Consider the following 11,993-nt stretch of genomic DNA (forward strand, 5'->3'; position numbering starts at 1 on the left):
GTGAGTTCGAGACCAGCCTGGTCTACAAGAGCTAGTTCCAGGACAGGCCCCAAAACCACAGAGAAACCCTGTCTCGAAAAACCAAAAAAAAAAAAGAATAAAGGCTCTTTGCTTTTACATATGGGACTCGAACTCCTTGTTGCTTTTGGGGGGACTCTGAGGTCTGGGCATAACACTCTCAGTTTCTGTAAGTCTGAAATTCAAGAGTGGCCTAGCTAGGAAGTCTCACTCTCTCCTCGGGAGAGGTTACACAGTTACACATCTGCCCTGCACACATCACAAGACCCGGATGCTGGAGGCTAGCCCTCTGACACGGCTCCCTGTGGCTGCCGACTGGCCTGAAGCAGTCATTGGAGTTCTGGAGACTTGAGAGCTAAGACGTGCAGTGATTTTGTGGAAGCAAAGCCTGAGCTGTGTGTTTTATTTCCAGCAGTGAGTCACGGACTAGCAAGGGTGTTCGGCAGATAAAGGCTATTGGCACCAAGCCTAATAGCCTGAGCTCGGCGCCCAGGACTGTCTGGTGGGAAGAACCAGAACCAACTCCCTCTAGTTGTCCTGTGACCTCCACAGGAGGGGGCAGTGAAGCATTCATACCCAGCCCCGCCCCCCTCCACACCACACAAGCCACTAGTTAATGCAGAAGCTGTTAAGATGCTAAAACTGGTCCAAAGAGCACTTGAAACCTTAGATTAGGGACAGAGACACTTTAACTTGGAGATTGTGAAGATCGCTGGGGTAGGCAGCAACACAGTTAATGTTCTAAAAACCACGGGCTGTGGTTTCTGTGGTCACTGAGTCTGTCAATTGTCCTGGGGTTACAGAGGGTCAGGAACTGGACTTCTGTCCTTTCATGTATCGGCTGTCTTACAAATTTAACAAGATCTTCACAGAAAAACTAAGCTGTCTATCATGTCAATTGAAAGCCCACTCTTTTTACTTGAAGCTATCATGTCGGTGAAAGGGGAAAAAAAATAGTACCAACTAGGTATGGAAGCTCATACCTATACTTAATCTCAACAGTCAGGAGGATCATGGACTCAGAGTCAGTCTGGGCTATAAACCAAGGCCGTGTCTCAAACACACACACACACACGAATAATACAATAATACCAATTCTTAGAAAGGTTATGTGTTGAAACAACAATAAAATGGTTCCTTAGCTAGCCCTGGTAGTACAAACCTGAAATCTCAATACTTGGGAAGAGGAGGCAGAAAGATTGGGAGTTCAGTATCATGGATTACTTTCCTGTTTCAGATCCCCAGTACAGGGACTCAGTCTATTATGCTGACTTTTTCAATGTCACACACTTCTATGTCACTTTGTGCCTGAAATTCTCCACTGTTTCGTTGTCGCTTGGGGCTGTAACATGTTGACTGGAGTTGAGCTTCTCTCGGTTTAGGGGGAAAGGAAGGTGCAGGAGGTGCAGGGAGGAACCCAGAGCCTGGCACATTCTTTTTATTTATTTATTTGTTTTTAATTTTCCTCTTTCTTTCTCTCCCTCTCTTTTCTTTTTCTTTTTATTCTTTGTTTGTTTTTTGGTTTTGGGAGACAGGGTTTCTCTTTGAAGCCTTGGCTGTCCAAGAATTCACTCTGTAGACCAGGCTGGCCTTGAACTCACTAAGATCCACTTGTCTCTGCCTCCTAAGTGCTGAGATTAAAGGCATGCATCACCACTGCCCAGCAAGCCTGGCACATTCTAAGCAAGCAGTCTGCCACTGAGTTCCATCCTCAGCCTTTGGTTTTTATCTTTCTGAGAAAGAATCTTGCTGTGTAGCTTATGTTGGCCTTGAACTTGCTAGAAGTTTGAAGCCAGTCAAACTCGGGCATGACTTCTTCATGGCTTGACTTCCCAAAAGCTGAAATTATAGTGTTTCCCACCAACTGGGCATTCTCTCTGTTCTGTAATGTTTTGTTGCACAACTATGCGACCATTATTAATCCATTCTATTAATGTGTTTTATTAATATATATTATTTATTATTGAGACAGGGTATTAATAGGCTTTCTATATAGCCATGGATAGTTTCAGGCCCACAGAGGTTCTCCTACCTTTGCCTCTCAAATTTTGGGATTATAGGCATGTATCACCATACTTGTTATTTAGTCCATTTAAATGTAGACAGAAAATGCATTCAATTGTATCCAGCAACATTTCTGTGAATTTATCCTCTAGAGATATTCCAAAGTATGCAACATACATAGAAATTAATGAAATATTATTTTAATTGTGAAAAAGTAAGAAAGAACTTCAGTTTCTGTTAGTAGATAATCCATTCAGATTGTGTGTTGGTGGTGGGGCCATAAGGAAAAGAGCATCACTGAACTGACTTTGTTCACATAAAGTAAGCCCAGCCAGTGCGATGAGTAGGTGCTTACTGCCTAGCTTGATGAGCTTACCTTAATTGCAGGAATCCACAGGCTCGAAGGAAAGAACAGATTCATGGAAGTTGTCCTCTGACCTCTGTGTACACTCACAAAGGCACACATGCATAAACCCATTTTACTTTTTTTCTAATTTTTTAAAGATTTATTTATTTTTATGTATACACATGCTCTATCTGCATGTATGTCTGCACACCAGAAGAGGGCATCAGCTCTCACTACAGATGGTTATGTCACCATGTGGTTGCTGGGAATTGAACTCAGGACCTCTGGAAGAGCAGCCAGTGTGCTTAACCTCTGAGCCATCTCTCCAGCCCCCTAATGTCCAATTCCTTAAAAAAAACACACACGCGTGTGCGCACACACAACACACACACACACACACACACACACACACACACACACACACAATCTTTTTGCCAGGCATAGTGGTGTGCCCCATTAATGCTAACTCTTGGGGGGCAGAGGTAGGAGGATTTCTGTTATGTATGAAGATAGCTTGATCTACATAGTGAATTCCAGGCCACCCAAGACCCTGTCTCAGGGGGAAATTGGATAAAAGGTCCATGTTTATAGTGAGAAGCAGTTTAGTTTATAAAGATAAGCAGCACTAGAGGAAACAGCACTTTCTGTTGACAACACTTTCAAAATAGAAGTGGTACCCTCGTACCTGCTCTTAAAGCCTTGAGTTCAGCCTAGCTCTCTCCCCATCCTCTCCAGCCTGTACACTCTGAAGCATCCTAACTCTTCCCTTGCTTCCTTTCCTTCCCTTGGAGCCCCTCATTCTCCCTAGAACTGCTGTAGCCTGCTTTCTTTTTTTTTTTTGTTGTTTTTTTTTTTTTTTTTTCGAGACAGGGTTTTTCTGTGGTTTTGGAGCCTGTCCTGGAACTAGCTCTGTAGACCAGGCTGGTCTCGAACTCACAGAGATCCGCCTGCCTCTGCCTCCCGAAGTGCTGGGATTAAAGGTGTAGCCTGCTTTCTTAAACGGAACTTGAACCATGTAACTCTTCTATTGCCTCTATACTAAAACCATTGCATGGCCCATTAGGCCTCACGGGAGCTGGTACCTTCCTGTCTCTGTGACTTTGCCGCCCCGCACTTCCTCTCGCTCGCTGTCCTGGAGCCCGGCTCACATCCATCACACCCACTATGTCTAGTTCACCGCAAGACAGCCCTGGCATTTGTATTTCAGCTCCACACCCCTCCATCGGAGTCCTCTTTGCCCAAACTGAAACCACGTTCCTCTGTTCTCCCTCTGAATTGCCAGTCATCCCCTTTTGCTCTCACAGCCACTGGCCAGCTTTCTTTGTATCTATTTCTTTATTGATTTGCTTTTTTTCTTTTTGTTGAGTGCAAACTCGCAAACAGAAAAGCTCTTATTGCTCCTTATCATACCTAGAACTGCCTGACTAACCTGGGCACTTACTAATAAATATTCAACACATTTCATATTCAAATGAGAGTACTAATCTACAAATCAAATCCAGGCCGGGCGATGGTGGCGCACGCCTTTAATCCCAGCACTCGGGAGGCTGAGGCAGGCGGATCTCTGTGAGTTCGAGACCAGCCTGGTCTACAAGAGCTAGTTCCAGGACAGGCTCCAAAGCCGCAGAGAAACCCTGTCTCGAAAAACCAAAAAAAAAAAAAAAAGAAAAAAAGAAAAAAAAAAAAAAAAAAAAAAAAAAAAAAAAGAATTGTAGAATTGTATGCTGTAAGTCATACAGGCTATAACCAAGTTTATTTTACCAGTAGAAAAGGGAAGTTAGAGAAAGGGGTGTGGGCAGAGCTAGAAGATGGCCCAAAGGTGTCTTAATAGGATTAAAATGTTTTTAACAAACATGACACAATAACTTTCCCAACTTATTTTATCATATAAATCAAGCCAGACTGTGTCACTAAAATCTGAGCCAATTGAATATAAAGTTTGTAACTATCGCTTGCAAGAGTACGGAAAAGGTTCAATCACACAGGGTCATGGAATGTGGGTTAGAAGCTGTTCTGTCCAGGGCTTCTGTCTCGAGTGTCATGCATCTCCTAGCTTACGTTTGACTTTACTTCTGTCTGTGCTTCTGAGAAAACAGACGTGCAAAGCATTGGCATGGTAGCAGGAGCAGTGACAGGCATCGTGGCCGGGGCCTTCCTCATTTTCCTCTTGATCTGGCTGCTAATCCGAAGGAAAAGCAAAGAGAGATATGAGGAAGAGGAGAGACCTAATGAGATTCGGTAAGCATCCCAGCTTCTGCAGACTCCCTTTACAGGCCCGGTCCATAATAACTGCTCAGTATAAACCGCCCTCTTCCCCTCTGCACTGTGGATCTCTTCAAAGGATCATTCCGGCCGGCCGGAGGGAAATTACAGGGTAGGGATAGGAGGTGTGACTCACTTTATTGGGAAACTGTCCTTGCTCTGGCCTGTTTTCCGTTGCTGTGATAAACATCATGACCTAACGCAGCAGTGTGGGGGAGAGAAGGGTTCATTCCCCTTAGAGCTACGGTACAAAGGGAAGTCAGGGCAGGAACTCAAGGCAAGAGGCTGGGAGCTGACAGCTGAAGCCGAGGCACTGATGGAGGGTGGTGCTTATTGTCTTGCTCCTCATAGCCTGCTCGGCTGCTTTCTTATAGAACCAGCATCACCCACCGAGGGGGCCCCACCCACAGTGAGCTGTGCTCTCTGACCTCACTCATCCATCCAGAAAATGCCCTACAGACTTGCCAGAAGACCTGTGTGGCGGTGATGTTTCCTTAGTTAAGGATCCCTCTTTCTAGATGACTCCACCTTGAGTCAAGCTGACAATCAACCAGTATAATTTTCAACTTTACTTCTGATTCATTACCACTTAAAAAGGGTTTATAATAAAGGATGATATAACCTACAGGACATGAAAGGATTTAAGTATACAGACCCCAAAATCAAGGCAATTCTATCCAGACCATTTCAAGTTGAGCCACACATATCCTTCTGGTGCAACTGGTGGGGCCTCTGGGAAATAAACATTTCCCTAAATTGAGCTTTAAGTCTTACAAAACAAGGAAGTGCTTTGTTCCTTAACCTAGGCCTTCCTTCCGAGGTTTTTGGCTTGAGGAATTTATTGAAAAAAAAAAAATCTCAGTAGGAAGTAACTACACCCCTGGCAGTCCTGAAGTTTATCTTTGCTGTCTTCTGTTCGTTTTTTCCCTTTCAGAGAAGATGCAGAAGCCCCCAGAGCCCGCCTTGTGAAGCCTAGCTCCTCTTCCTCAGGCTCCAGGAGCTCCCGCTCTGGCTCTTCCTCCACCCGCTCCACAGGGAATAGCGCCTCCAGGAGCCAGCGGACACTGTCCAGTGAAGCAGCGCCCCAGGCGGGGCTAGCCACCCAGGCGTACAGCCTCATAGGACCAGAAGCAAGAGGTTCTGAACCAAAGAAAGTGCACCACACGACCCTGACCAAAGCAGAAACCACACTCAGCACAATCCCCAGCCAGAGCAAAGCCTTCCAAACTGTCTGAAACACAGTGGACTTGACTTGCGCTTTTTCCGGAAGTCAGGATCTTAGCCTAGCCACTGGAGCTCCTTCACCAGCCACACAGCCCCTCAGCCAGATAAGAACTCACTTAAGTAGCTGCCAACATGGCACGGACCAGTTCTGATAAGCACCTTCCTTATAGGACACCAAACAATGGACGTAGGCAGGTCATCTCTATGAAGGCGCCTCACCGTGCCTTCCGAGCGGAGGTGGAGGGAAGGAGGGGCCCAAAGCTAATTTGCTCACCAGGACTTGTGGTGAAAATAAGGGAGAGGTGAGGTGGCGTACACCTGAAACATCTTACACAGAAGTGTTGCAGGTCACCACAGTCAAGAAGAAATGGGAATCTCATAGGTCAATTTTCTAATCATTTCTGCAAATGTATCGGATTAGCGTGATTATCCAGATAGTCAAAACAGAAACCCACAGCCTTATATTACACCTCTCTGCAACATGTATGGGGTCAACTGCTTCAAAGAAACTCACATTAAAAAAAAAAAAACACTTTTTTTTCTACCTTGACTTGACTTCATGTATCATAAGGTCTGAACATTAATTTGGGGAGAATTTGAAATAGTGGGAAACAGAGAAAAGTGGTTTTCTCTTTCCTTATCTACAACCAACCTTCAGATTTCCATGGGACCCAAAATAATAACTAAGAAAAGAGTCCAACCAAGATGGGACACGATGCTGTGAAGAATTTTGATGTTCAGAGGATTGCTAATAGATAACAAAACATATATCCGGGGCAGTTGCGGGTCATTACTCAAATCTGACACCCCTAAAGACTTCTCTACTGGAAGTTTCTAGAAGAAACAAGTATTCACACCACTTAATGAATGTCCTTAGGGAAAGAATCCTCTAGAGAACGTCTCTTAGGAAAGTTGAAAGATCCTCTTGCATTCTGCCTCCTGCTCCTCTCTCTGAGAACACGTGAAACCAGGCTATGAAGACTGACTGGAATAGAGAGGGACATTAGACCTTTCCCTTGCTAGGTCAAAGGACACTCAATACTGGCCCAAGCTTGGCGATTCTTCTGTTTCTTTCATTTTAGAAGGATGTGAATGTGGGACCTTTGAAGACTCTAGGCCTTAAATTTTCAGGGATCATTTCCTAAAGGCATTGAAAATACATGGCCCATCACTTCCCACTGAGAGGCTGAACCGGAGGGAACCACAGTGTCTCTCTTCTCCGCCTTAGCCTCCAAGAAAAGTCTAACTGTGGGCTGGAAGGAACGCAGACTACCATTAGGGAGCAGGTGGTGAGAAAAACAAGTGGGTGAAGGGAGAGGGTTCAGCGAACGGCTGGTAATGCTTTCTTCCTTGGCGGCATTTGGGAAAGAATTAGCAGAAAGGATTCACCAGCAAAACTATCAAAACAACTCATACATGTGGGGGGAGGGAGAAAAGGGTGTCCAAGAAATTAAAAGACAAAAAAGCAGTCAGTTCCCGATAAGTAACATGCCTTTTGAATGGTTTTGACAAATAGGTTACCTATGGCATAGCTGCTTAACCTGAATTAGCTCTTCAAGGAACAAGGCAAAGTCAGCAGGTCCTGGTGGGTGGAGCAGAGCGGTTCCTTTTGTCAACCAGGGCAAAGGCTAAAGGGAAGAGGAAGCCTCGGCGGCCACCGTGAAGAAGCAGAGTCTGAAGTGGCACTCAGATGCTGACAGGGAGAGGTGGATGCGCAGTATCGCCCCGTTTCTCTGGCTTTTTATCCTGTGTTTAACTCGCATAAGAGCATCCTCACAGAGTATACATACATTTCCTTCTAAAGTGCCTGGGAAATGATGCTTGCATTGAGTTGTCTGGATTGGTTTGGGTGAGCTTCACGCATGCTAAAGTGACGGTCCTAACCTGAGTTTTGTCTTCCTTTGAAAGAGGTAGAAATAAGAGACATTGGGGTTATAACACAAATGCCTGTTCATTTGAGAGAATAGGCATATTTGAAATGCTTCTTATACTAACTCTTATCTCGTTGTAAGATTTTTTTTTTTTTAAAGCCCTTTACTCTGACTACGTTTTTATTCTTCCTGGAGGATGGTATCCAGGCAACATGCCTCTTCTGCTATGTAATTCTGATAATTCTCCTTCCTGGAGTCCCTGAGCCAAAGGAGCTTACCATGAAGGCTGCAGCTGGGTCGGCACTAGCAATCTTTTCAGTGCTTCCTGCCTTTGAGCAGCAGGGGTTTCCTGTCTGTGCTCTCTGGAGCAGGAACCAGTCCCTTTGTTTGAGAAGGAAATCCCCATTATTTAAAAGCGTTGTTGGAAACTATCCAAAAATTACCTGGAAAATTCATTCCCAATGGAAAACTACAATAAGGACACAAAAGAGATTGTAGTAGGCTGAGAAATTCTGAGAGATAAGGCACTGAAGTCGTAGCAATGACAGAGCCCCTTCCCTTTGAATCAGGCGGTCAGCTTCAGCAAGACAGAGGACCGGCTGCAGATGCAGTGAGAGCCACCACAGGCTCCAAACCTTAGTCCCCTGATTGTGCAAACCAAGCTGACCGAGTCCTTAATGTGAAGCAAATAGAAAATGAAAAAAAAAATGATGAACAGAAGCCAAATAAATAAATAAATAAAATAAAAGTTTGTAAGAGAAAAATGCAGATGGAAGGATGTGGACGTTTAAAGAGAAACCATTTCAATAAAATACATAAGCCAAACTCAAATCTGTAAAATAGTGAAATGGAGGTTTTTGTTCTTATGTTGTATGCAAAGGACTTTAGAATCCTGTTCCAAAAAGTTTTTATCATTTGCCTCATTTCTGGTGTTTCGCTGTTTCTGTGTCAATCGGCTTTGTTGCCTTGTAAACGAAACTGTACGCGTCACAAAGCAGTTACGGACTGTAACTCCATGTGTATTGGCAATGAAAAAATAAATAAGGGAAGACAGTACCGTAGGAGAAGCTGGGGTCCGTGGAACCTGCACTGGAAAAATACATTTATTTATACCTTGTTGCCAAAAGGAAAGAGCTCAGGCCAAAAGATCTATTAGTGACTGACTTCAGTCACAAGTTTATTGTTAATCCCAGAGATTCGAAGAGAAAGACAGCCGACCCAAATTATCATGGCCAAATTAATTAAAATAAGCAATTAGTTAAAGCAGGTGGGTTCATCAGTATAGGAAGTACTTTTTCCTCTCAGGGCAAGATGTTGAGTGTAAATGGCACAAAGGCAGTTGCCCTTAAGGACTTCGTCAAAATCATCAAACAGTAATTGTGAAGCGAGTATTTTGTGCCCAGGTTAAGGACCAACGAAGGGATCTGAAGAGAAGTCACCCCCGAGTGTTACAGAAATCTGAATACAGCTTTACAGACATCCACATGAATCTCATGGCAGAAAGTAGCAGCCTGGTGGTAGGTCCCTGTAACAACTCTCCTGGAAGAAGGGTTGAAGTTCACCCAGCCCGGCATATGTGAAACATGTCTCAGAAGGAGACAGAACAATAATGGTAGCTATCATTTACTGAGACATCATGTGACAGGCACTGTTTCTTTGGAGACAGGATCTCATGTAGCCCAGGCTGGCTAAATACCTGTAGCTAAGGATTTCCCTGAGGTCGGGACCCTTCTCGTCTCTACCTCCTAGAGTGCTGACATTATGAACAAATTTCACTATAGTTAGCTTTTCCTCCCCTGACTCCCAAACTCTAAATATAGTATACATTTTCTCCCAACTCCATACTCATATTAATTCTATAAAAAGATGTCTGCATTCTCATTTTATTTATTTATTTGTTTGTTTGTTTTGTCTTGTCCTGTTTTTTTGCAACAGGGTCTCTCTGTGTAACCCTGCTGGCTCTCCTGGAACTCACTCTGAGAGACCAGACTGGCCTCGAACTCACAGAGATCTGTCTTCTTCTGCCTCCTGAGTGATGGGATTAAAGGTGTGCGCCACCACTGCCTGGCTAGTTTCTAAAATGAGAATCACCAGATGGTGGTGGTGCATGACTTTAATCCCAGCACTCAGGAGACAGAGGCAGGCGGATCTCTGTGAGTTCGAGGCCAGCCTGGTCTACAAGAGCTAGTTCCAGGATAGGCTCTAAAGCTACAGAGAAATCCTGTCTATAACAACAACAGAAAAAAAGAAAGAAAGAAAGAAAGGAAGAAAGGAAGGAAGGAAGGAAGGAAGGAAGGAAGAAAGAAAGAAAGAAAGAAAGAAAGAAAGAAAGAAAACAAAACTAGGTCTTGGAAAGACAGCTCAGTTCCCAGTACTCACATGGTGGCTCAAAATTGTCTGTAATTCCAGTTCTAAGGGACCCAATGCCCTTTTCTGACCTGCTCAGGCTTCTTCTTCTTTTTTTTTTTTTTTTGGTTTTTCGAGGCAGGGTTTCTCTGTGGCTTTGGAGCCTGTCCTGGAACTAGCTCTTGTAGACCAGGCTGGTCTCGAACTCACAGATCCGCCTGCCTCTGCCTCCCAAGTGCTGGGATTAAAGGCGTGCGCCACCACCGCCCAGCCTCAGGCTTCTTCATATATACATTACATATACACTCATGCAAGTGCATACATATACACATAAAAGTAAATAAAATTAAAAAACAAACAAGAAGGCTATGAGATGGTGACACATGCTTTTAATCCCAGTACTCTGGTGACAGAGGCAGATGGATCTCCGTGAGTTTAAGGCCAGCCTGGTCTATAGCATGAGTTCCAGGACAGCCAGGGCTACACAGAGAAACCTTGTCTGGAAAAGCAAAATCAAAACAAACAAAAAACAAAGGAGAAAACTAAAACACAGAGATTTTAAGTCAGTAGCAGAGCTCAAATTTAAACACGGTCATGTCAGTGTGGCAACAAGACATGGAATCGCAGCACTCGGGAGGCAGAGGCAGGTGGATCTCTTGTGAGTTTGAGGCTAGCCTGGTCTACAGAGCTAGTTCCATGACAGCTGGGGCTGTTATACAAAGAAAGCCTGTCTTGAAAAACCAAGAAAAAACAAAAACAAAGCAAAAAAAAAAAAAAAACAAGTAGCAGCCTGAGCAACATAGCAAGACCTCATCTCAAAGACAATTATACATGTACCCAGTCAGACACCATTGGGTTCCATCAGAACTGATAGAGCTTGACTAACTGCTCAGCCCTAAAATCCTTACAGATTTACCCAAAACCAGGGACTTTGCCTTCCTTCTGCTTGGTTTCTCATCCCTACCCTTTTCAATCTACACAGTGATGATCATTCATACGGTACAAATTATTTTATAAACATATATATATATATATACATACATATCAAAGTAATCATGGGGATAGATGAAATGATGCACACAATTTTCAGAGACTGTTTTTTAAAGATTTATTTATTTATTATACATACAGTGTTCTGCCTCACACCAGAAGAGGGTACCAGATCTTATAGATGATTGTGAACCTGCTGGGAATTGGAAGAGCAGCCAGTGCTCTTATCTTCTGAGCCATCTCTCCAGCCCCATTCAGAGACTATTAAGCATAGAGTATCTTGAACACACTGAGATTAAGTTGATAATAATGATTAAGATATACTAATTTTATTAAAAATTGAGCTCAAACATTTAAGGGACCCCAGATGTAGAAGTCACTAGGGTCACAGCTGGGTGGGTGGTACATGCCTATAATCTCATCAGAAAGTTGATGCAAGCCGGGCGGTGGTGGCGCACGCCTTTAATCCCAGCACTTGGGATGCAGAGGCAGGCGGATCTCTGGGAGTCCGAGACCAGCCTGGTCTACAAGAGCTAGTTCCAGGACAGGCTCCAAAACCACAGAGAAATCCTGTCTCGAAAAACCAAAAAAAAAAAAAAAAATCTAAAAGATTATACACACATATAAGTTATTGTTACCAGAGAATACATGTACATATGAATCCTGTTCGTACTCTACACAGAATATAAATTTGGGCACCCTGACCTTTCTATACGACCTGTATCTGCCTTATTAGATTCTCGTTAAACAGCAAGGGTGTGACAGATTCAGATTTTATGGATCTTGGGTCTCTGAGATAAAAATGATAAATGTTCTGTCACTTCCAGGCTTAAGAATCCTAAGTGGGAGCCGGGCGTTGGTGGCGCACGCCTTTAATCCCAGCACTCGGGAGGCAGAGGCAGGCGGATCTCTGTGAGTTCGAGACCAGCCTG

The 11,993-nt window shown here is 44.0% G+C and overlaps 1 protein-coding gene across 1 annotated transcript in view; it reads left to right on the forward strand.

The window, feature by feature from the left end:
• Clmp (CXADR like membrane protein) overlaps positions 1-9,579 on the forward strand; it is a 91,730-nt gene extending 82,151 nt beyond the window's left edge. Inside the window, exons 7-8 of the mRNA XM_026779089.1 lie at positions 4,465-4,606; positions 5,565-9,579. Coding sequence (XP_026634890.1) covers positions 4,465-4,606; positions 5,565-5,865 — 443 coding nt within the window. The 3' untranslated portion in view covers positions 5,866-9,579. The remainder of the gene's footprint in view (positions 1-4,464; positions 4,607-5,564) is intronic.
• Positions 9,580-11,993: the final 2,414 nt, after the last annotated feature.

The sequence above is a fragment of the Microtus ochrogaster genome, chromosome 5, assembly GCF_000317375.1.
Source record: "Microtus ochrogaster isolate Prairie Vole_2 chromosome 5, MicOch1.0, whole genome shotgun sequence".
In the NCBI taxonomy this organism is placed as follows: domain Eukaryota; kingdom Metazoa; phylum Chordata; class Mammalia; order Rodentia; family Cricetidae; genus Microtus; species Microtus ochrogaster.